Consider the following 25427-nt stretch of genomic DNA (forward strand, 5'->3'; position numbering starts at 1 on the left):
GGACCAAAACAAAACCAGCTGACGTGGAGAAGAACGACGCCTGCTCATGTACAATGGCAGACGCTAAGGTTGAATCGGCAGCCGAGAGCTCCTCTGCTGCTTTGTTACACAATCCAAACGCGACGTCTCAGCCCAACAACCCGCTATCGAGGAAGCTGAACAAAATACTGGAGACGCGACTTGACAATGACAAGGTAACGCGCGGACTGCAACTGAGTTTCGGGACGCTTATTTAGCCAGCTAGCTGTGGCTAATTCGGCAAGCTAGCCAAAACGCCGTTCAAATGCCGTGTTACGCGCAATGGGGGCAGAAAGTTGTCGTAATTGCAGTTGATTGTTAGCATCTTCAGTTACATCATGAATTCAGTTCTAGGCTGCATTGAAAGCCCAGACATGCCCTTTCCATCCCTTTGGTAGAGGCTCATCTGTGTCTTTGAAAAATCCACACTATCATATTGCGTTTTGTGTCGCCATTGCAGGAGATGCTGGAAGCTCTGACGGCCCTGTCGGCTTTCTTCACTGAGAACAGCCTGCGCACGCGGAGGAACCTGCGAGGTGACATTGAGCGAAGGAGCCTGGCCATCAATGAGGACTTTGCGCGGCTATTTCAACAAGTAAAAGAGGTCAAAGATGCTTTCAATGTGCGTTCCCAAGCGTTGGAAGCGGTACAATTCCCCCTTCCGTCTTTCCACAGGAGCTCGAGAGTGTTCACGAGGATGTTCAGGCCATGAGCACCTGCTGCGCGGAGATGACCAGCCGCTTAAAGGTGCGGGATAATGCATCGTCTTGGCATGTTGCTCAATTTGTTTGACATAATGTACGTTTATCATTCTCTTATTTTCAATAATAATGTACGTTTATGATTCTCTTATTTTCAAAAGGCCGCCAAGGAGCAAACCCAGGACTTGACTGTGAAAACCAATAAGCTTCAAGGAGAAAAGTAAGCGTCTGTCCATCCATCCATCCATTTTTATAGCACTTGTCCTCGTTTTTTGAAGTATTAGCCTAGCAAGTCACAAAATATGGCAACTTAAGTTGAGTCATATGACTCAAGTCCCCCTACCTCGCCTGAAATGTTTCTCATCCCAAGGCACGTGATAAGAAAAAAATGCTTCCCCATGCTGTGAAAAAAAAAATAGCTGGTAGTCTTTCTTGCAAGTGAAATCATTTCAAAAAGTGCAAACTCCAAAATCTGTATTTGTGATGAGTTCAAGTCATGAATGAATCATTTGCCGCATGAATATATCCGCTTGTATTTGCATAAGGAGGGCTGGTCACTAACCCCCCCCCCCCCCCTCCAGTGCTTGATGTTGAGATGCACATCAAAGCGGTCCCCGCTCCCGAATCTCATTCAAGATGCATTGTTGTTATGCAACAAACCATTTTTCATACGTGCTGACAACGCAGAGTGGAATTTATTTGTTCGCGTGCCAGACTTGCGAATAGCATACATCCACATATAACTGACAGCCGTTCTAAATGCAACGGAAAAAAAAAAAAAAAATCCTCCACTGCACTTAATATCCAAATGATTCCCCAAAATATTTTGTTAGTTCATCGAATTTTTCACAAGCGTTAGCTCGGCTCCCCCGCTGCTGGCTGCCAGCCGGAGCCCAGCCTCATTTGCATGCGTGGCTGCGACCTCCGTGCTCAGCGACCTTGACGGGAACGCGCCCGTGTATCTGGCAAGAAAAGGTAGTGGTGACAGCAGCTGTGATGTACCACCACCGGCAGCGGCAATTCCCACAATGCCTGCTTGAGTCGAGCGAAAAAAAGGACCGACATGTCAGTCAAAGGGACAGCGAGGGAGGGGGATGAAAGCTCACTTAAGCCCAAGACGCTTTGGCTAGCTTAAATTACACCCCGTAGGAAATATTATTTGGAAAGGTTCTCCCCGACTGCCGCCTCACAGCAAAACGAAGCAAATGTGCAATCAGCACCTGTTCAGTCGCAAATGATTTGATTTGTACTTAATATTTCCATTCATAAAGCGGCACAAAGCTCCAAGTGACAACTTCGACCTTGTCGCAAGCGCTTTTTCTTGTCGCGTACGCGACCGGCGCCGTGCTCTCTCATTTTCCTCTGCATAATAGCCAGATTTGCCACATAATCTCCCAATCTGCCGGGGACAGCGAGCGAGTCCCGCTGTGCCGATGCCGCCGCGGCGTGTTTACTCAGCAGGCCCGTCGCCACCCTCCCCTTTCGCCCTGCGTTGTTCGCGATCTTATCAGCCGGCGGCAGCGTGTCATTTGTCAGCTCTAATGAAACGGAAAGGAGCGGCAGATTGCACGAGCAAAGGTGGCAGGCGGCTGGTCGAAGGGGGGGGGGGGGGGGGATTGGTACCGGGTGAGCCATGTTTGCCCGCCGGCATTCTTTTGTCATCCTTGTCGAATGACGCTGTCGGCGCCCAAGAAACTTTGCACCTGGCCGGCGCAGCGGCTCTTTAACATGGCACGTGGTCGTGTCCCGACGTGTCCTGACACCGAGCCGGAGGCGTTGCACTTCAAAAGACAAACCAATGAATCACGTTTTCGCCCAACACACTTTTAAAAAAAGGCTGTGTTTCTAATTGCTTCTATTAATCATTGAAACTCGAAATACACCACCAACAATAGAAGATGTACTTCTTAGCTGCAGAAAAAGGCATTGTCATTTCCTGGGGATGCCGCAAGGTGGTGGCAAAGTATTCTTTTGCTGTTCGACAGGGCCTTTGGACTGAAAAAACAATGACCCCCCCCTCCCCCTTCTTTTTTTTTTATTCAATGACAAATGGATGATAAGTGCAAATGATGAATAGGCCAATAGCCTCCCTTGTTAAGCCCAAGCCAATGTTGCCAGTGTGACCTCCACAGTGCAAATTCTCCCGAGGACCGGACGACCGCGTAAACAAAAGCCATCACGCTCGAGCTGACTGTTAATCGTCGCCTGGCTGCTCCCTGATGGGACCTCGCTCGCTCGCTCGCTCGCTCGCACCCCGCCACCGCCAGCCGGCCGGCTGCCACTCTCGCAAACTATCGGGACAGGCGGCCATTAAAATCCTGGCCAAGATGGAAGGAAATCTGCATTTTTCCTCTATTTTGCAACTAAAATGGCTTCAAGTTTTTTGCTTGTTGTTCTTTGTTAGAGATTCACCTCAGCAGAATCTGAGGCCATGTCTGTTTCGAGAAAAGACCAAAAAAAAAAAACCGGACCCGTCGTGCTCTCAGTCTCACTATTAGCTGGTCTCTTAGCGAAATGAAGTCTTCACCGGTAACGTGAGTGTTTCAGCACGACGTAGCCATTAACGGGATTGTATTGTACGGCCTCAGTCATTGTCGACACTGGAGAGATAAAATCAATCAGTTTGGAGCTCAGCAAAGCGCACCAAACACAAGCAAAATGTTGAACGTTGCTTCTTATAAATCCAATCTGATCATTCATTTCCATTTGATGGACGGAAAAAGAAAATCCTCATCAAACGCAAGTCGCTCGCTCTGGTCCTGTGAGGATAGCAAGGCTGTTTTTGCAAAATGTGCGCATGGCTAAGTTGGATGAATGAACAAGTTGGCAGCGCGTATTGTATTCCTAGCTCACGGAGAGTACGATCAAATGGCCCCCACTCTTTTTGTAAACCTCTATTACCGTTTGCAGCGCGCATGTTGGATTCAAAGAGGTCACTGACTCCTTGTCAACATTTGCTTTCATTGGTTGTAATGAGACACTTGGTCAACCCGTCCGTCCGTCCGTCCTTGTGAGCCATGAAGAAAAATGATGACTGCGGCAAGCTAGTTTTCCTACATCAGACCCTCGGAACGCTTCAGCAGTCTGATAAAAAAAAAGAAGAAAAAAGGCTATGTCGTGCGCCCAACTGTTTGTACCCGACCGAATTAGCATTTTATGCACGCGCACATTGATCGATCCTATGTGGGGCTCAGACGTATTTAAAAGTTCTCAAGTTCAACCCCTGGCCCACTTTCATTCCATTTCCATGATTTCTTATTTGAACACTTTATTGGAAATCAAGAAATGGAAGGTCACAGCAGGCTCGCGGAACGAATTGGAAGTCAGCAGCCAGCCACCCAGTCATTTAGTGAGTTGGAAGTGGACAGATAGGGATTGTTGTCCCGACCCAAGTCGCTCGTGTGATTGGGCTTGTTCCCATGGAAACTATCAGCTCATACAGACAGCAATGATAGCAATGTTGCTGCTGTCCAAACACAGCAGCCTCCCTCATTCACCCTCCTTGGGTCCTTTTTTGTTGTTGTTTTTTTTCTCCTGGTGTGAGACCGCCACCTGCTGGACGGCTGGCACTACTGCACGCATTGAATGGCCCCATTTTTCGCCCTGCCCTGGTGGTGGTGTTTGGATGAAAGCTTTTCATTTTGCTGTGACTTGTCGTTTAGCCACCGTCTTGAGGTCAGGGCCCAGGTGGCTCAGGCCTTCCTGGCCAAGTTCCAGCTGTCCAGTGAGGAGATGAGCACCCTGCGACGGGCCAGAGATGCGCCCGTTACGGAGGTACGTTCATTTCGACACGTGGGATTGATCAAATGTCAGCTTTTTCCCACCCTTGCAAAGACGGACGGCTCAGGTCTGACGAAGGGATGTTTCGGAAACCTGAGCGGGCCGTGTTTATTAATATGCAAGTTTGCAAATCCACACGGGCCGAGACACTGACACCTCGATGCCGCCCGCAACAGAACACATTTGGAAAAAAAAAACGGGAAACACTGTTATGGACATGTTTGCGTTTTCCCTTTTATGTTTGAGGTTTTTCTTTTTTCCCTTCTTCTTTCGTAGGACTTCTTCAAAGCTCTGAGTCGAGTGAAGCAAATCCACGAAGACGTTAAAATACTCTTGCGGACCAACCAGCAGACTGCGGGGTATGTGTTTTTTACCCCACCCCCCCAGCACTGCTGCTCTCGGTGCGAATGTAACCCAAACGCGGTGTAGGCTGGAGATCATGGAGCAGATGGCCGTGTTGCAGGAGGAGGCGTACGAGCAACTCTACCGCTGGGCTCAAAGTAAGTCCGGCCCGCTGACACACACACACACACACACACACACACACACACACAGCCGATGAATACTTAATAGCCCGCAGCTATTCCAACGGTGGCGCAATAAGCTACAGGCCGCATCATCCACTTCCGGTAGATGCTTCCATTGTGCCAACTGGTGGCAAACGTCACAAACTCAGTGTCATCACCAGATGATGATGCGATTGCGCTTGATAAAAACATAGAGTAGCCGTTTTTAAACGGCCGCTTGAAGGAAATATAAGACAGATGCATATGCTGTTCGTTCATCCAAACATCTGGCCTCATCACTACGGCGCGAACACCCATATTTTGTCCCCAGACGAGTGCAGAGGATTAAGCCAGGAGACGTGCGATATCAGCCCCATCTTGACGCAAGCCATGGAGGCTCTCCAGGATCGGCCCGTCCTTTACAAGTAACCAACCCGCCCGCCCGCGCACGGCAGCACCGCATTGAGTTTGTCCGTCCGGCCGCTGCGTCTAAAAGCAGCACTAGGGGGGAGTGCTGCGCCTCATGTCAACTGCCTTTTCCATCCACTTGTGCTTCTTTTACCCACTTGTTGGAATTCATAGGACTTTTGAATGGGAGCTGCTCCAAAAGCGCTTTTACACTCACTTTTTGGAATGTCGTCTTCTTTTGGGGGGCGTGCAGTCCTCTGGCGAATGCGCAGGACACGCATGCGGGTTCTCGCTTCAAAATGATTTTCATGGCCAAGGCTTAATTGGTTGTTATTTGCAGGGCGGTCACGTCCTTTCTACTTGCTGCAATACTGCTTGCTGTCTTTCCACAAGGTTGCTGGTGTCCATTAGTGTCTTCTTACTCTCCTCAAGATGACAGTGAGCCAAATTTCACATGTTCATCCTGGGGTTTTTTGGTTCCCAATGGCCAACATTCCCTTTGGACATTCGCCCCCCCCCGCCTTCCTCCACTCAAGGTCACGCTCGCAGCCGGCAGCCGGCCGGCCGGGCGGCCGGGTTTTTCCTGGAATCTTGACTCTGCGCGCGCTATCTGCTGTTTAGTCTCACACAGCCTTCACCTTCCTTGTGGAAAGGCTGCAGGCCGGGCGCCCGATTTGTTTCACCTCCACGGCACCAAAACACGGCCGCCGAGTTCCCACACGGCCTCTGCGTCTCTTTTGCCCGCCCGCCCGCAGGTACGCCCTGGATGAGTTTGGGACGGCACGCAGGAACGCGGTGGTCCGCGGCTTCATTGACGCCTTGACGCGCGGGGGCCCGGGCGGAACTCCCCGTCCCATTGAAATGCACTCACATGACCCCATGAGGTAACTTAACTTAGGTAATCTTTCTTTCTTTCTTTCTTTCTTTCTTTCTTTCTTTCTTTCTTTCTTTCTTTCTTTCTTTCTTTTTCGTTTTTTTACTTGAATATTTTTGTCAGTTATTTGCCCAAATTTCGAAGCAGCAGTCTCAAGCGCGTGACGGCTGAGACGAGGCAGATGTTGGTCGAATTAAAACTTGTAGCTGGCAAGCGTAAAAAAAATCGACTCTTACTCGAATAACGGCGGCCAAGGGCGTTCAAATGATTTTGCAGCTGCGAGCCTCTGTCCTTGTAAAGATGTAGAAGCCAAAATGGAAAATGACCACGTCCATTTTCAATTGGAAAATAGAGCGGTGGAAAAGCGGCTAAGCTAGCAATCCAACACCGACCGCCATTTTGCACGTCCGTCCGCTCACGACAATGGATAATTATCCAATTTGATCACGTCAAATTCCGTCAAGACAGAATGTTGAAACGGACATAGAGCATTCAGTTCTGCTTTATTGTCCGATGGGGAAGGCGTCTTTGTCCTCAAGAGTAGCCGTCAAATTTATAAGATGACCCTTTGGCTTGTTAGGCCGCCAACGACTCTTACCGAGCGGATATTTGACGAGCGCGTGTCCTGATTAGCCGAGTCCTCCCGGGAGATTTTCTCAGAAAGGTCCGCAGAATAGCCTTTACTTAGCCGTTAGTCGGAGGCATCAGCGATTCTGAGAACATTGAGTTGTTTCTCAGCTCCCCCCCCCCTCTTACACACACACATGCGTGCACACACACTGGTTGTACCTAAACCTTGTTGTCTTTGCAAGTATTACATAAAGCGCCAAAGGAGCGAGCGCCGTTGTCTCTGGAGGGGAAATGAAACATGATGGCCCATGATTGCGTGTTCCCTCCCGCCGGCTTCAAATTAGCCCGCCGGCCGGCCGGCCTCGTCCACAAATTCACCTCGTCCGTTCCGGCAGGTACATCGGCGACATGCTGGCCTGGCTGCACCAGGCCAGCGCCTCGGAGAGGGAGCACCTCGAAGCGCTGCTCAAGCAAGTCACCCTGCAGGGTATGTATAGCAAGTGCACCTTTTGTCCTAAGCGAAATAAAGGTGGGCATTTGAATTTCTTTTTTTTCTTTCTTTCTTTTCCCTTGTGTCCATCCAGGCGTGGAGGACAACATGCAGGAGGTGATTGGACACATCACAGAAGGAGCGTGTCGTCCTCTGAAAGTGAGCGGCGGTTCAACAAATAGCTCTCCTCGCTGCTCTTTTGGCTCTGACGTCCGTCTCGCATGACCCCCCCCCCCCCTCCCCCAGGTGCGCATCGAGCAGGTGATCGTGGCCGAGCCAGGCGCGGTGCTGCTCTACAAGCTGTCCAACCTGCTCAAGTTCTACCACCACACCATTAGCGCCATCGTGGGGACCAGTGCGGCCTCCTTGCTCATGACCGTGGAGGAGATGCACATGCTCAGCAAAAAGATGTTCTTCAACAGCCTCAGCCTTCATGCCAGCAGACTCATGGACAAGGTACGACCAGACGCGAGGCAAAGAAAATTGCCGCGTAAAATGCATACGGCAGACTCGAGTCACTGTTTACACAATGCGTACGTAAGCTTCATTGACGGCGTCAGCCATGATTATGGAAACCTCAAGCTGCTGTCACCTTTGTTCATTTTCATCCATTGGCCCCACAATCTATATCTGGAGCTGTGGAAAACATTCGTCCCCCCGCCGCATTCATCCATCACCGACTATCCGAAGAAAAATCAGCGGTTCACTTCTTCTTTTGCTTAAATTGCCGTCCAAATGTACGGCAGCACGTAGCGGTCGGTGGGCTCCAGCTGGCTCCCGATCGATATCCGCCGGGCCCGCCGCTAATCCGATTGAAGGCCTCCCCGGGCTTCAGTGTCGATTGCAGCTAATGCCGGGAACGCGCTCTTCTGGTAATGAGCACCATTAGGTGCACAAAAGATTGCCCGGATCCTTTTTTCCTTGTCTACCAGAAGATTTAATCACCGTCCTTTTCATTAGAAGCGCAACTCGCAGACTCACAGATTACCTTACCTGTGGAGGACATACACACAAGTGATGGGGATGACACAAGGATTGGGACACGCGGCTTCTTTAAAATGGCGGCGAGAATCAAGTTGTGTGGGCGGGATTATCTTTACAGAGGCCTTTTAGTGTCATTCTGAAATGTCAGCCAATAAGAGAATTAGGGCTGTTTTTTTTTTTTTTTTTTTTCTAGGTGGAGCTCCCGCCTCCTGACCTGGGCCCCACCGCTTCCCTCACCCAGACGTTGGCCCTCCTCAGGGAGGTTCTGGCCTCTCACGACTCCTCCGTGGTCCCCGTGGGTGCCCGCCAGGCCGACTTTGCCCAGGTAATCAATTGAGTCTTTTCGGCGGGCCCGTCTTGTTGTGTCCTTTGAACAAGGTTCCCCTTTTGTCAGGTGCTCTCGTGCATTCTGGACCCCCTCCTGCAGCTGTGCACGGTGTCCGCCAGTAACCTGGGCACGACCGACATGGCCACCTACATGGTCAACTCGCTGTACGTGATGAAGACCGCGCTGGCGCTCTTTGAGTTCACAGATAAGAGGCTGGAGATGCTGGAGTTCCAGGTAGGCACCAGCCCATTCCAGGTTTCAATAACCTTCAATAAAGTGTTTGTCGCTGTTCCTTCCATTTTCTTTCGAGCAAAGTAAACAACATCCAGCCGCCCCGTTCAAATGTTGTTGTTTTTTCCTCCTTCCGTTTTTATTTTCCTCCTCTGTGTCTGAGAGGAGGGGTGAGCAGTTACACGCACCCCTCCTCCTCGGCAGAGACGGACTGACGGACGGACGGGCGAGAGCAACGGCGCCAATGCTAGTATACTTGCTATGTTTATACATTGTCTTAAAACAAAAGCAAAAAAAGCCGCGAGTTACCACCAAGGCCAATTTGTGGTGGACATCCTAGCGATGGGACTCTGGTTTGAAAAAAAAACAAACAATATCCATGAACATTTCTTACCATGCGATAAGCTCTCGTTCCCTCGCGCACATGAGGTTTGTCGTCTGTCTATCACTCGTCTAATTTTAACACGTCCTTTGTGTGTCGTGCAACTGTGCCGCGGTGGAGACGCTCCATTAGGCTCGAGTGCCGTTTGCTCACAATGGCAGCCCCCCCCCCCCCCCCCCCCTTCTTGAAGCACTCACCGGCTCCGCTCCACTCTGCCGCTTATTCTGTTTGGGCAGATCGAGGCTCACCTTGACACGCTGATCAACGAGCAGGCCTCCTACGTGCTGACCAGGACGAGCCTCAGCTACATCTACAACCGTGTGCAGCAGCACAACGCCGAGCAGGTCTCACAAAACATATTTTCATTTGTTAGCTTGGGCCGCTCGGATTTAAGATGACACCTCAGCGAAACTTTTTTTTGGTTTCTGACTAAACGGGTCTACAAGCAGTTGTGTGCCAAGTGCCGTTTACGCCGCCGTCGCCACGGTTACCATACCGCCCGAGTCGTGTTGTATGCTTTTATTTCGTACGCTATGAACACAAGCGGAGCGTGCCGCAGTCTGGGCCCGCCGCTGAGTGACAGCCACGACGGTAGCCATAGCTGCGGTGCGCGTCGTGACGGCGCGGGCTGGTGGGCGGGCGGGCGAGGGAGCGAGCGAGCGAGCGGGTCACGCCGGGACAGAAGCGCCTCGCCGCGCCCCGGCCAAGCGTCATCGTCTTCCCGGGTGGCCTTGCCCGAAATAGTTGCGCGTGTGTTTGAGGAGAGCAAGTTTGTGTGTGTGTCTGCACGGCACGGCCCGGCCCGGCCCGGCACGGCGACTATTCTTGGCTTTCAAGGTTGTCTTTTGCTATCAGCAAAATGTTTCCGCCCTGTCATTTTCTCTCGTACGGGACGAGAAGGCGCATGGCTGTCGCTTAGATCGTGCTTCATTCAAGGTTGCTACGTCAACAAAATGGCGGTCTGACAACCGTGATCTGACATTTGACTGTCAGCGGTGGGTGGGCGGGTCCAGCCAAGAGGCCATTTGAGCAAACGACATTTTCTTGTGGTTGTCAGGGTCCTATGTCCCTCCTGCCCGGCATGGACGTCTCCTCGGTGAAAGCGGCTATGGTGAGTACATTTGGTGCGGCCAATGGCCAAAGGACAGACTAGAACCTTTTTTGTTTTGTTTTGACAAGCATTGGCGCCAATGATGCTAATTGTCTCCAAGCGTCGCTGACGACGCTAATGTTTGCGGGCCGACAGGTCCAGTTCGACCGCTACCTGTCGTCTCCCGACAGCCTGCTGATGCCGCAGCTCAACTTCCTGCTGAGCGCCGCCATCAAGTGAGTGTGCTAGGACCCTCACATGGCACGTTCCCAACAAAACACTCCACTCAACGCTGCCGCTGGCGGTGGTGACTTTTCATTTGTTTGGTGTTTGCCAATCTGACGCGGAGGGAGGGAGGGAGGGAGGGAGGGCGGTTGGGAGGGAGGGAGGGAGGGAGGGAGGGAGCGCAGCGCGTACGTGAGCTTTTAGCCACCGGCGTGCTGTGAGTCGCGTTTACTGGGAAGTGCGGCCGGCCGGCTTGAGGTGCACTCTGTACCTTAGGTTAATGTTCTCTATTAATGGACGCCGCGGGTCTAATGGGCAGGACGCCATTAATTAGCTTCCGGTCCATTTCGGCGGTTCTCTGAAATGGTCTCGATGGCGCGCGCGCTGACGAGCAAAAAAAAAAAAAAAAAAAAACCCCCAAAGACCGCAAATGCTCTTTTTGTTGTTTTGTCCTTTTTCTTCTCTTGAGCGAGATATACATATTGAGGTTGCAAATGGCTGGAGAATTTCAAATGGTGGATTTTGGAGCGACCCCTGTCCGTCCGGCTGGCTGGCCCACAAATTGTTTTGTCCATGAAGTCTAACCCTTTATTGACAAATCACATCTTGTCGCAGGGACCAGATCTTCTCGCAGTCCACCGAGCTGGTGTGCCGGGCCTACGGGGACGTGCACGCGGCGCTCGGCAGCCCGGCCAACGCCTACAAGGACCCCGAGCACCTCCTTCCCAGATCCCCCCAGCAGGTCCGGGCCCTGCTCTCGTGAGAGACGTCCGTCCTTCCGTCTGCTCCCGTTGCAGGTTATTTCCAGAGCGTGGTCATGTGTAATCATAACGCAGACGTGCGCACGTGTGGCCGGCCCGGCCCGCGTTAGGCGGGGTCCTGTGGCCTGTGAGTCAGCTCCCACGTCTTGTCTGTCTGTGGAAGCTCACCAATATTGTTATTGCGTGAATATGAACTCTTTTCATATGATATTAAGCAGATGTTTATGCCCGATGAAAAACTTTTTGGGGTCAACATTTCCCCATACCTTTCCTTCTTCTCTTTCCCAAAGACTTGATTGAGCCGAGACATCGATTGTACATTTGGCACAACGGCAAACTCACCTCTAGTTAACTCGTACTCATCTCATCTGGTGACATCCGAATAAATGAAAATATCAATGCAAGTTTCTTGCGCAGACGTCATTATGGCTGGCTCGTATATTTGCAGAAGCGATTGAAAAATCCGGCTTCGAAAACGCAAGCGTACCTAATGAGTTGTCCGCTATAGCGCGCGCTCCCAATCTCACGACGTTTGTGTGGCATCTTGCAGCTCGTCGAGGAGTTTGCACCCACCGCCGTGCTGACACGGCTGCGTCTGATAGCGTATCGGTGACACGCACGCACGCACACACACACTCACTCACTCCCAGAGTGAGTTCGGAGTGTGCGTGCAACGTTGTGTCATGACATCAGGCCTGATGGCAGCCAGCCCTGCTGGGGTCACTCCAGTTCATTGGACGCTGCCTTCTGGTCCCGGACACTTTGGCTAAGACGTGGAATCTCCTCCCCGTCCGTCCTTTTAAATAGACACGCTCTCTGTTCTCGGGCCCTGGTTTTATCTTGGACGATGTCCTCTAATAGAGGAAAAGCCACCCATCAAAAGCAAAAGAATCAAAAGCAAAATCATATTGCATTCTTTATTCTATTTTCAATTCACTTAAATGTAAATTTCCACCATACTTGTATTTAATATTGCTTCATGTAGCACACCTGACTGTGTTCCTTTGTGGTTTTGTTGGTTAAAGTTGGACGAATGAAAATGTTTGTCACGCCCCTTCTAATACAGTATGATTCATATTTACATAACCATCTCAATTAGGAATGCCCCCCCCCCCCATCCGGTAATTATTTGTCCGAGTTGCTTTTGTTTTTGAGCAAAGGTTAGGCCCCCCCCCTCTCAGCGGAGGTCGTTACGTAACAAGCTCCTATTAGGACAAGGGACACTGGCAAGTTGGGACTTCAAACACAAATGACACAATTGAGCCGCTTTCTTTCTTGGGATTGTTGTTGTTGTTGTTTTTTGATGCGTGTCGTGATTTGGCCGCATGCATCGGCCGGCCGCCCGCCCGCCTATTAATGCGCGTCCATCTGCGCCCCCTGGCCAGACCAGATGCACGTCCAGGTGGCCCCATAAACAACACTCGGGTGGCCACGTCGCCGTTTGCCTAGCGATGATTGACTGGCCGACCTGTCAAAGATGGAGCGCCGAGCTCTCCTCCCTCAGAAACAAATCTTTTTTTTTAAATGTGGATTTTTACTCTTTGCGGGTTGGCCCCATCCCCCCTGCTAGATTTCGATCAATTCTATCTTATTTTGGCAAACCAAATTAGAAAAAACAAAGTCAGACGGCAGGAATATGGCGTACGACGCCGCTTTTGGCAACACGGCCAGGCTGACAACTCGTTTTGCGTAGCATTGTGTCGGCTTCTCCTCCCGGAAGAAACTTGTTGGGGACGCTTTGTGCCAGCCCCCCCCGACGCACACCCCAGGGACGCTAATTGTCGTTGTTTAGCCGGCCGTGACATGTGCACGCCTTCCTTTGGACAAACGGACATATTTTTGTGGAGTTTGGACTCCAGTCAGGCAGGAAGGAGAACATGAGCGCTAACAAGCGCCTGAGTCATGTCGCACCCTGTCAATCATTACTCATTACGCGTGGTGCACTCAGACTTGGGAAAATGAACGGCGCCCTCAAATAAGTCCGATGGAAGAACATTAACGCTAGTTGTTTGTAGAAACTGTGACGTTGAAGGGTTTGCTAACCAAAACAGCAGCACCTCATGTCCAATTGGACTCCCAAGTCGTTCTTAAGGCACCATTAATGATGTGATATGCCGACTTGCGAGTGTGTGTGTGTGGGGGGGGGGGGGGGGACGAGCTGTGTTTTTTGGGTCGCGCATCTGGCGGCACCTCTTTCTCTGTGCTCCTCAAGTGTCTTTTAAAAGAAACACACACGTTTGAGAACCAAATGATTGCTTCATCCGTGCAGCTGCACTGCGCTGCGCTGCAGTGCGTGTGTTTGTGTGTACGTGTGCTTTTGTGTCATGTGGAGTTGTGTGCTGTGTGTGTGTGTACGCTAGTGTGCGTGCATGCGCCTGGAGGGAGGGCTACATGTCTATGTCTGAATTTGTGAGTGTGTCCATGTGCAAGTGAATTTGTGTTTGTGCTAGTGTGCGCCCGTGTAAGAGTACGTGTTTGTGTGTCCGTATGCGAGTGTGTGCCCACGTGTGTGTGTGTGTATGAGCGTGTTTTGTACGGTTGCGATGTGAAGACGAGTGCGCAGGTTACTGAGTAACCCGCAGCAGCAGCAGTCGTGGTCCTCGCCTTTGCCCTAATAGCCCTTCACCTCACGCACCACGTGAAGCATGCCTGCATGCTGACTTCACACACACGCACGCACACACACACACACAATCACGTTGCGCTCTCATTATGTGCGGAATTTCCCCAGCTTGCGATGTGGCAGGTGTAATAAAGCTTTGAATTGTTCCATCATTTTGCATGACTCAAGGCTTGAGTCACCTTTTGATGTATTGAACGCCGCCGCCGCCGCCGCGGGCGGGCGGGCGTGCGGGACACTTTCCCGCTGGATTTTGCACCACTTTGATGATTTCTTCTTGAGAAAAATGCCACAAGTGCTGAGTCACGGTAGCCTTTTGCGTAGCGCTGGTGCAAATCCAAATTTCCAACATATGGCATGTGTTTTGTGCTTCCTTCCTGTAAACCTGGGTCAAGCGGAGGCCAAGTAGACAGGTTTGGCAACGGCCAATTGTAATCCTCATCCTTTGGAGACTCTCCGAGAAATGAGCCCACGGCATCTTTTGTCCGGGCGAGCCATTAGCTACGCTTGCACAACACGCATGTTCCAGATGGGGCCGGCTGTGAAATGATATCATGCGACGTGCACATTTGGTGCCATAGGATGTGTCATAAGAACGACAGTTGACTTGTTTTGAAACCACTTTGTTTTGGCCGTGATGAAAATGACGCATTCGACCAATGACTGCTGAAGTAAGTTTCAAAGCAGCCAAATAGCTAAGCTCGCCTGCGCCTGCGCCTGCGCCTGCCACTCAATGTCAAGCCCGCCTCATTATCTCTCTGCATGAATGAAATTGTTTTGCGTCTATCAACGAACGCAATGGCAGGAGGCCCGCCCTAGAGACCTTGCTCCGTTTCCAAACGAGCTTAAGGTGCTTTATGGTGAGCTGAGTTGTTTGCGTAGCGCTGAGTCAGCCCATAGCCACTCCCGCACCCATACTGTCGTCGTCGTCGTCGACGCAAATGGAAAGCGTGAGTCACCGACTCGTGTGTACGCTTCTCATCAGCGTCACTCGTGTGATGAGTGTTGTTGTTTTTTTTGTTTTTTTTTATGGGCGTGGATAAACGATTGCTGGCCAACGTCAAGGCAGAACCGGAGATGCCAAACTCTGGGCCCCGTCGTTAATTGTCATAAAGGGGGATAGGGCCGGCCGCCATTTGTCCACGGGGTCCCGATCTTGTATAAATATCAAAAAGTAGAAAGAAGGACATGACACCCTGGACTTCCTGCAAACCTGGTCCAAACAGGTGCAAGAGTGCGCCACTTGATGACGTGTCCATCGCCGTTTCCCTTGTCGAGTTTGAGTGGGACTGTTTACAAGTCAAAGTAGGTCACTGGTGCTGTGATTCATGCCAAAGTCCTTGGCTTCTCTTCTTGTCATAGTTGCGCAACACAACTCGTGTCATGTGGCGACGCCCCGCGGGAGATTAACATTTCTTTCGTTCCATTTCAAGGCGCCGCCGCCGCCGCGCACGTGTGTCACGTGAGTGGTGTCAAGTTGATTTCTCTCTCTCTCTCTCTCTCTCTCTCCCCCCCTCTCTCTCAGGTGTGACCCCAAGAAACAAGTGACCAAATAAATAAGCGAGCCACTCATTTGGAGCCAGGCACGCGATTGGCCGCTCACTCCTTTCTTTGTATGCGCGTGGGTGGAGTTCAACATAACGTCCAAACGGGCCCGTGAGTCACTGTGGCTGGACTGCCAGCTTGTGCTGTTGACTGAGAAAATGAATCAGGGGGGCCACCCGAGCGAGCAGCTGTCCCAACAGGGGGCCGCCGCACGGGGGTCCTTGCACAACGTCCGTGGTCTCACTCGGCGACTGGCACGGCGGTCGCACAGACGTTTCCTGCTATTCATGCGAGCAAAAGGTCACGACTTTCTCCGCAGCGTCGGACGTTGAGCCCCCCCCCACGCCCGCCTTGACTAAGAAGCAGGAAGCCCACTTTGACCCACCGAGTAGGAAGTCAGATAAAATCCTGAAAGGCTTTCATAAAAACTTGATTTGTTTTGAACACGGTGTGATGGATGACTTTCCACTGCCGCCATTTTTTTGGGCATGTCCGCCAAAGTCGTTGAGTACATTTATACAATGGAAATGGCATTAACATATGAAATGACTGCGAAATGAAGACACACGTTACTAACCCGAACGTACAAGCTAACAAATCGACATCCCAACTGTCCCGTCGACAACTAATCGTTTAATGGCGAATCAAAGTCAACGGTTAATGTCCGGGATGCACTTAACAAATGCGTATCGCGCCGTACATTTGTCTGACGTGGTGAGGCGAGTGGCCGATTGTTGCTTTGAAGCCTCTGAGTGATGGTTGCCGTGGAAACAAGAGTCCGACTCGTGGGCGACGACCGACCGTGAGTCAGCGAAGCAGACGACTGAAGAGTGCATCTGCCGGCACCATTTACATTTTCTTCATCTCCATTGCTTGGACTCCAAATGATGACTTGCACCAAAAGAAGCAGCTTTGGTCATCATTCCATGAAGAATGTTGGCATGGCTAACTGCGAAGAACGTTGACTCCTTCCCCTCCTGGCGATGAGCTGTGGGAGTCGCAGCCGTGTTTTCGGCCTTCCACCTGCTCCCAGGCTGGCGCGGCGTGGCACGGCGCACCCCTGGGAGCCCGTTGGCGCTGCGGAGCCCCAGCCTTGTCCGGACTTGTCAGAGCGCGGCGGGCCCACCCCCGTTACAGGTCAGGCCTGTTTTCTTGTGCCTGCCGTCTCATCTCGCAAGGGATGGCGCCGATTAAGTGTAACACCTGAGACACCGCCCACGTGTGCGTGCGTTCACGTACAGGGATTGCGTATAAGATGGCGCAAAATGTGTTTGACACTTATCTGTTTGTGGAGGCCAATTTTTATTTTTGCCAGGTTTCCAACGTTTTGTCTGCTGCTCGGCGTGGCTTTGTTTTTGTCTTTGTGACTGACGCTTGTTGGCTTTTGCCTTTGACCTGGTCCAGTCTTGCAGTGAGGCTCAAGAAGTTCCAACGGAGTCGTGGTCATCGGCAGGCAAAGCGGGTCCGTCGGGCTTTGACGGGGGGGGATCTGGTGTCTGGAGCAAACAGGTGGAAAGCAAGACATCTCACCACCTTGAAGCTGCTGAAGCTGTTTCCAATCACGGGTCGCAGGTGGCCGGCCGCAGCAGGTTGCCCGGCAGCCTGTGTTGTGTCAGGCAGGCAGGCCGTAGCTGGAGGAGCTCCCGGAGGGTGGGAAAGGGGAGGGGGCGGGGCAGGTGGTCACCGCTGACTCCTCAGCGCCGACACAGAGGCTCGTTAGGTTCTCACGCGAAGCAACGCAAGCGGCCGCAACTGCAAACTGTTTTGGTGAAAGAGTTGAAGTTGTGGCCGCTTTTTTTCCCCCTCAGCGTTTGGACGCTTGAATGGGTGGTTTTCCCAAGCCCGGCCCGTTAGCTGCTTGGTTGCGTAAGCTATTTAGGGATACCGGCTGCCAAACAGAGTCGTCATTGTCACTTTTGTCTTTGCTAATACTTGCCATTTGTAACTTTTCTCTTCCCGTTTCCCTTGAACTACCCCAATGGATCCAAATGACCCTCTTAAGCCTTTTTTTTTTTTTTTTTTTTTAATTCAAACCCATCTCCCCTCCCTCCCCCTATCTCTTTTTGTTTTCAAACTGAAAAAACTTTAGGGCTAATTATTATTATTAGCGCTAATTTGGATTTGCGTATTTCTGTCATAATGCATGAAGAAAGAAAAGGCATTTTAGCAAGCATGTGAGAGAGTGAGTGAGTGAGTGAGTGAGTGAGCGAGCGAGTGTGTCCTTTTGGACTGGCTTTTCTCTTCCTGTGGGACTGACTCTAGGTGCTAATTACCTTTGGCGCACTAATGAGAAGCAGCTACTCCAGGTCACAATATACCGGACGACTTATTAATTGCAAGCATGAAGTTGTCAGAAGCACATACAAATTCTCTCTATTGAATTTTAAGCCCCCCCCCCCCAAAAAAAATTCTGAGTTTGTCGCCACGGAGACCATGATGCGGGCCTTCTCCCTCCCTCCCGGCCGGGTTAGCGGAGACGTGTCGGCGCGTCCCGCCGGACCCGATCTAGCCGCGCCGTCCTTTCCATCATCCCCGCCCGCCATGATGAGATAATCATTGCTGGCAGAGAGCTTAATGTGGCCCAATTAGTTGACAGATGACACGTGGTAACCCGCTTACGGCCGTGCGACAGACACCGTGCCTCGAAGCCTCCGTGTGCGCCACGGCCTGGCTGGCTGGCTGGCTGGCTGGCTGGCTGGCTGGCTGGCTGGCTGCCTGCGTGGCTGCCTGCCTGCCTGCCTGCCTGCCTGCCTGCCTGCCTGCCTGCCTGCCTGCCTGCCTGCCTGCCTGCCTGCCTGCCTGCCAACGTTTCCCAGAAAGCACTGGCGTGTCGTTGTCCGCACTCTTGCTCATCAAGTGACAAACGGCCCTAAGAGCAGCTAATACGAAAAAGCAGTCGGTAAATAAATAAGCGGGTAATACGCCGAGTGGAGCGGCGGCGCGTCTCGGCTCGGCCGCGTTTCTCAGAAGACGGCGGCGGCCCGTCGGCCTAATGAGAGGAGCCGAGGTGCATGCCTGTGCACACGGCAGTGCAAATTAAAACGTCTCCGGCGGGCCGCCTCTCTAATTCGCTGGCACCGTGCCCCCGGCCTGTCCCCCTATTACCAGCGTGCCCCCTCCTCGCCTCCAGCCGGCGAGCCCCTCTTGTTCCTCTCAATCAATAACAGAACACATGAGAAATTCAATTACAATGTGTTTTTGAGGCCGGCTCGGTTTTTCTGTACATGCCGGTCCGAATTTAGGATCTGATCTGGTTCTAGGAACACAAGTTTAGGGGCGATGGGGTAAATTCCAACGTTGGGTGCTAGCGCAAAATATTTGTCTTCAAAACGTGATTGTTGTGCTCTTTCCATTTTGAATGGGAAGTCCTAATAAAGTGTACCTAATCAAGTGACCCAGGAGCATTTGTCCCTTTCATTCCCGCCCAGGTCCGTCAATCTCTACTGTAATTGCGCGGGTATTAGCGGGCAACTCAGGAGGTGGTTGCCACGGCGACACCACTTAGTTTTCACATTCTTTCAACATTGACCAAAATAGCCAGCCTCCTGCTTTCAAATCTCATTGCCATTACGTTTGCTAGCGTGAAGCCACACACCCACTGGCGTAATAATAAATGGCCATGAAAGAATTGCCAGAAGAAAAAAAGACCTATTCCAATGTGTCATCCTTTGAGACTTGGGTGAGCAAGACAATAAAAATGAGGACAAAAAGCCGCACGTGAATGGAATGAATTAAAAAGTGGCTCTGCTCGCAGTCTAGACTTGAAGTGAGTCAAAAGCGTCCCAACCCCCCACCCCCCCGCCTGAGTCCAACATTCCCACTCACCCCACATGAATGTGTTTGATATTAGCGCGCAAGGACGGGAACAAAGTCGTAGTAAATAATGTTCTCCAATCATGCGAGTGAAAAACAGCATTTGCAGACCCTTTTCAAAGCAGATTCAATTGCATACCTTGTTCATGTCCAAAGTGATTGCAAAGAATTTGGCAAATTGGAGACACAGCTCCTCGTTTAGGTTCTCAGTACAGCAGTAGTAATCATCAGTCCTAACTTTCGTCCTCATCCCGCCATGGTTACATCACTGGGTGACCTCACGGTGCCTTTATTTTGTGCCAGGGAAATCCCAGCGCCTGACAGACAAACAAAGCCGAGCCGATGTTTTGGAGTCAAAGCGAGCGACGGACGGCCTTGCTGATGGACGGGAACGCGTCCAGCCAGCACGTGCCCCTGTACTGCCACCGCCGCCGCTGATGTTGTTGTTGTTGGAGGTGTTGTTTTCAAATGTCTCTGCCGAGCGTACTGGAAGCCGGTGACTCAAGCGAGGCTCAGGTAACCCATATGTTCCCCGCATACTAAAAAAAAAGGTAAACAAGCGTGTCATGACATCTAGCTTTTGAATAAGAGCATGAATGGCACTCGCGGGAGGGAGGGAAGGAAGGAGGGAAGGAAGGAGGGGGGAGACTTTGTACCTTCTGCCCCGGCCGGCCAGCCATTGATGAGCAACACGCGTGACTTGTTGCAATACAAGCCACCGATGAATACGCATTTGTGCGTGTGTGTTTGCGTGTGTGTGTGTGGTCACTCATGGGGCTAAATAATGCCACAAAAACATGTGTCGCAAGGTGTCCCTACCTAAAGTGGAGAGCAGGAAGGGGATGTTTTGCGGATGTGCTCCAATTCCATTGCTAAGCCCTTATTTACAATACTACGTCTGCATTTGAATTCCTAACACAATTTCTTGATTTGTGTGTGTGGTCCGAATTTCGTGAAATTGTACCTCGCAGTTCATTTGTGGGGCAACGGCTAAAGTTGTACGTCAAGCACCAAACTATCATCAAGTATTCTTTTCTCATGAGAGCCCTCCTTTTGACATTTGTGCATGGCGGGAGTGAGTGAGGTGGCCTTGGCCTCACGTTGACGCCGTCCGTCTTGGCATTCCTTCTGCTTCTTTCTTGCCTGGCTCACGGCCGTGTTTACATCCTGTGCGCCTTTCACCCCATTTGTCCTCCCATGTGACGGGCGGGCGGGCGCTCCCCAGCGCGTACTCTCCTCTCTCTCTCTCTCTCTCTCTCTCTCTCTCTCTCTCTCTCTCTCTCTCTCTCTCTCTCTCTCTCTCTCTCTCTCTCTCTCTCCTCTCCTCTCCTCTCCTCTCCTCTCCTCTCCTCTCCTCTCCTCTCCTCTCCTCTCCTCTCCTCTCCTCTCCTCTCCCTCTCCCTCTCCCTCTCCCTCGCCCCCCCCCCCCCCCCCCCTCGCCCTCTCCTCTACTATCTGGCCGGAGGAAATAGTGGCGTGCCAGTCGCAGCTCACCGCAAAGCCTCGCCGTGGCGGCTTTGGGTATAAATCACGGACGGGACGGGACGGGACGGGATAGGAGCGAGGGCGAGCCGGCCGCCGTAAATAGAAGGGCCGTGCGTGTCGTAAGAGCTCGGAGCGGTAGAAAAAAGGGGCCTGCGGCTTGTGTGTTTTCATTGGCATTTTTTCGCCGGGCTGCAAAAAGGCCTGGCATTGTTTGCAGTCATGAGAGCAGGGCAGGTTGTGGAGTTCGCCGTTCCGAGGTCAACGTTGCGTAATACAAATGTGTCATTTGTACTCGGATTGTTTTATTTTGCGGCAAATAGAGTTTGGATGATTTTCATGTTGTCATCTAATCATTCCAGACACTCGCTTTTCAATGCTATTTGTGATTTGTAATTGAAGTCCCCTGGAAGGGACCACACACACACACACCCTGGCACACTTGACTGCCTGGCTTGTGGGTGGGTGGGTGTCACTGGAGTCACATGCATGTGCTTGAGGGCTAAACAATATATACTATTCAGTGCAGATGCGCTGTGTGTGTTTTTTTTTTTTATGTCAGCAGGTCACGTCAGGACGCAAATCAAACGGCCGCCCTGCCCTGCCCTGCCCTGCCCTGCCCTGCCCTGCCCTGTCTGCTCGTCTCCTCCCAAGACATAACAGTAGTGGAAGTCCATCTGTTTCTCCTTAGCTTGCCCTCCTCAGCTCAGCTCAGCTCGGTGGCAAAAGTGCGCTCTCTCTCTCTGTACTTGAGCAGAAGTAGAGATATTCTCCGGCAGAGAAGTACAGTTGTAACTTGATGAGGAGTTTTATTATCATTGTAAGAAGTCCATTTTCCTAACAATTGAATTCCATGATTCCTTTCGAGCCGCCAATCGACAATCCCAATAATACGTGAACAAAAAATGAGCTCTGTATGCCGTAGAAACACAAGACAGTAAACGAGAATGTACTGAAAAAGCCTCACGGCGTGCTTCAGGGTTCCGTATCGAGACGGCCGATGTTGACGATTCGTGCGAATATTCTTTGCATGTTCCTTTTTTGAGGGTGATGATGCAATAAGCTCTTGCTCTCCTGACTCAGCTCCCAAAACACTCCAGTTGCTGCCAACAGCCTTTGACACAGTTCATTTTTCTTTGATGGGCTCAAGTTAGTTCAAACGGCAAGCAGCTTCCACCATCCATTGTCAAGTCTTCATGCGGCATACTATCTTTTTGAAGGTTCTTTTGAAGCACATGAAAAATATCGGATCATCAATGAACGGATGAGCCATAAGTTGTATGCAATACTTTTAGCCTACACTGTGAACTTGCTTTTTCTATGGCTGAATAGTTGCCAATACAAATGATCCTCATTATTAATAAGCTCATCTCCATAGCAAATGAGAGCTAAACCAACAAGAAGGAACCATATCAACAATACAAGCCAGGCTGGTAAACAATACTGACGGGAACTGTGTCTTTGGGGCTCAAAGTCTCTCTGAGACTTATTTGTGTCACACTTGAACCACCCTGGAGACACAACACGCGCACACACACATCGCACACGCAAACGCACGCGCACGCACACGCAGAGCTGTGTCCTGTAGCATTCAATACACATCTTGTTTGTCTATTGTTGTTGACATCATGACACATTCTTGGATCAGCATTTAGAGCTAGGAAATGTATTTCATTAAGCTCAGAAATAATAGTGATCTTACGAAAACCTGCTCCTTGATGTAAGAGCCAAGCCTGCATTTGTGATTGATTGATTGATTGATTGATTGATTGATTGATTGATTGATTGATTGATTGATTGGTTGATTGATTGGTTGATTGATTGACTCGTGTGTCATTGTCCGTGAATTTTACCGAGCCGCTTCACTTTTATTCGTTTTAACAGGGATTTATTTGAGTGCAGTGTATTCCAACCTTTTTTCATTCACGTCACGGCACACCTTTCCATTGGGAAAAATCTCGAGGCACACCACCAACAAAAATCGGTCAAGTGTTACACCAGTTTCTATATTAAAATCGGTTATATTACAACAAAAGACGTCAAGTTCTATTCCTAGATATTAGGGGTGTAAATCGTGGGTTTTGTCTCGATACGATATCATATCGATACAAAGAACTACGATACGATATTTGCCGATATCTTAAAGCCTGCTGCGATTCATTCTTTGGAAGTGCTTCCAAACGAATGACTTAAAGCCTAAAGGGGAGCAAATTTCCTCGGCTTTTTGGTGTCAGGGTTTTCCAAAACTATCTTGATCGTATGATTATGTTGGAATGTATGTAACCAGTAATAAATAACCCAGCTTGTCCCATCCTACACAATGTCGTAAAACATCCCCTGCTCTGCTAATCTAGAGGTCGAGGGCTTTAACTTGTCTATTCTGTCCACTGTCACCCCCCCCCCCCCACCCTTTTTCTCTTAATAAAGATGCTCTTGTGGGAAGCGAGAGTCAGAGTTCATTCGACCATCGCTGTAAGCACAGCGACGAATGAACTCTCCGCCTGCAGGTGCCCAAAACGACTAAGTTGTCTCCGTGTGGTTCTTGCAAAATAAGTTCGAGTGAGCACCACTCTAACACATAGCAGCAGCCCAGGAGCCGCATACTAATTGTCGACTTCCCTTTCCCGTGCCTGCTCTGCTCACAACGCAACACGCCGCTCACTGCTCCCGGAAAGAGGAAGTGAGCAACAATGAACCGGATTTCACAATAAGGTGGCGTCTAATGTCCGAGGTCAAACACGGCGATATAAATCGATGTTTACGTTTAGCATCCATGCCAATAAATCGTAGAGCATTATATCCATTAATCGATGTGTATCGATGAATCGTTACACCCCTAGTACTTAATAACAGGCCACTTTAATATCTTGGAAAACCTCTGACCTTTGACCATGATATTTCCCTAATAAAGTGGCCTGTTATTAGGTCCACTTGAAAATGGCGGTGTACCTAATGGAGTGTCCGAGTGACGTCACAGATCAAACAGCCAATCAGAAAGTGGGGGTGAGGGCGGGTGTGGCACTTTTCACTTTCATTTAAGCTTTGACCATGATTTTTCCCTAATGAAGTGGCCTGTTATTAGGTACACTTGAAAAGGGCGGTGTACCTAATGGAGTGTCCGAGTGACGTCACAGATCAACCAGCCAATCAGAAAGTGGGGGTGAGGGCGGGTGTGGCACTTTTCACTTTCATTTAAGCTTTGACCATGATTTTTCCCTAATGAAGTGGCCTGTTATTAGGTACACCCGAAAATGGCGGTGTACCTAATGGAGTGTCCAAGTGACGTCACAGATCAACCAGCCAATCAGAAAGTGGGGGTGAGGGCGGGTGTGGCACTTTTCACTTTCATTTAAGCTTTGACCATGATTTTTCCCTAATGAAGTGGCCTGTTATTAGGTACACTTGAAAAGGGCGGTGTACCTAATGGAGTGGCCACTTTATTATCTTAGAAAACATGTTGGAATGCGGCCCCAAGGACTAGAGCTTGACACCTGTGACCTTTGACCATGATATTTCCCTAATAAAGTGGCCTGTTATTAGGTCCACTTGAAAATGGCGGTGTACCTAATGGAGTGTCCGTGTGATTCCCTCGTTAAGCGCACCTGCGTGAAAACTTTTAGCCACTGCGGAACGTGAAAGGAGCTAAAAGTTTTCACGCAGGTGCGCTTAACGAGGGTCACTTGGAAAACATGTTGGAACGCGGCCCTGAGGACTCGAGCTTGACGCGTCTGACCTTTGACCATGATATTTCCCTAATAAAGTGGCCTGTTACCAGGTACACTTGAAAAGGGCGGTGTACCTAATGGAGTGTCCGAGTGACGTCACAGATCAAACAGCCAATCAGGAGGTTAGGGTTAATGAACCGATTCTAAAGATTTTCACTGGAATCCACATCACTGGTACAAAAGAGTGCACACGACCCTGATGTGCCAGGTTGAAATAGCTGACTGGTGAGTGACATGGTCTCTTGCTGAGAAGAACTTGGTTCAATCCCAGGTGTAAGAATGCACCTCAATGGCTTTTATTGTGCAATTAACCATTTATTTATTTGTTCTTTTTTTTTTTTACCTCGTGTCGTTGACTTATTGAAGTGTCCATGAGGTTTACCTACACATATTGTCATATAAAGCAGTTAGCCAAATGTCAGATTTTTGTTTTCATGCCCAAAAAAATAAAAACAAGGAATAAAACACCAGACATGTTTCAACATTGTTTATTTAAAAAATATCTATATTAAAAGTAAATTTCAAACCAGCAATCCAATGTGAAATTGCAGTAGATATATTGGAAACAATATTTAGGCGTATATAAGCACGTTATTCAAAAACAGTGTTATAAAATCAAGATGACCCAAAGACAAGCATCATCTCCCCGTTGTTGCATAACGGCGCATCCCTTCATGCAACACAGTTAGCCGTTAGCTTGGAGAAAACGCGCATAAAAGAAGTGGTGGTTCAGTGAGTGGTTCCACTGACCGATCCGTTGATGGACGCACGGGATGGATGGATGGATGGAAGGAAGGAAGGAAGGAAGGAAGGAAGGAAGGAAGGAAGGAAGGAAGGAAGGAAGGAAGGAAGGAAGGAAGGAAGGAAGGAAGGAAGGAAGGAAGGAAGGAAGGA

At 50.3% G+C, this 25427-nt stretch overlaps 1 protein-coding gene and 1 long non-coding RNA gene across 3 annotated transcripts in view; one reads left to right on the forward strand and one right to left on the reverse strand.

Moving 5' to 3' along the window:
• The window catches only part of cog6 (component of oligomeric golgi complex 6), a 33964-nt gene extending 22212 nt beyond the window's left edge, over positions 1–11752 (forward strand). Inside the window, exons 4-21 of one of the 2 annotated variants that reach the window (XM_061280874.1) lie at positions 19–194; positions 479–622; positions 694–765; positions 881–939; positions 4382–4493; positions 4776–4858; positions 4929–4999; positions 5337–5430; positions 6169–6297; positions 7253–7344; positions 7442–7506; positions 7594–7803; positions 8525–8656; positions 8726–8893; positions 9509–9616; positions 10330–10383; positions 10519–10598; positions 11203–11752. In XM_061280874.1, the coding sequence (XP_061136858.1) occupies positions 54–194; positions 479–622; positions 694–765; positions 881–939; positions 4382–4493; positions 4776–4858; positions 4929–4999; positions 5337–5430; positions 6169–6297; positions 7253–7344; positions 7442–7506; positions 7594–7803; positions 8525–8656; positions 8726–8893; positions 9509–9616; positions 10330–10383; positions 10519–10598; positions 11203–11350 (1962 nt within the window). In that variant the 5' untranslated portion in view covers positions 19–53 and the 3' untranslated portion in view covers positions 11351–11752. The remainder of the gene's footprint in view (positions 1–18; positions 195–478; positions 623–693; positions 766–880; positions 940–4381; positions 4494–4775; positions 4859–4928; positions 5000–5336; positions 5431–6168; positions 6298–7252; positions 7345–7441; positions 7507–7593; positions 7804–8524; positions 8657–8725; positions 8894–9508; positions 9617–10329; positions 10384–10518; positions 10599–11202) is intronic. The other variant, XM_061280875.1, reaches the window with a different exon arrangement.
• Positions 11753–11965: 213 nt separating this feature from the next.
• LOC133155505 (uncharacterized) lies at positions 11966–20518 on the reverse strand. Its single transcript, XR_009714683.1, has 3 exons — positions 19983–20518; positions 19466–19865; positions 11966–12202 (listed from the first exon to the last, which is right to left on the reverse strand). It is a non-coding gene; the product is annotated as an uncharacterized LOC133155505 (long non-coding RNA).
• Positions 20519–25427: the final 4909 nt, after the last annotated feature.

Source organism: Syngnathus typhle, linkage group LG6 (assembly GCF_033458585.1).
Source record: "Syngnathus typhle isolate RoL2023-S1 ecotype Sweden linkage group LG6, RoL_Styp_1.0, whole genome shotgun sequence".
Classification (NCBI taxonomy): domain Eukaryota; kingdom Metazoa; phylum Chordata; class Actinopteri; order Syngnathiformes; family Syngnathidae; genus Syngnathus; species Syngnathus typhle.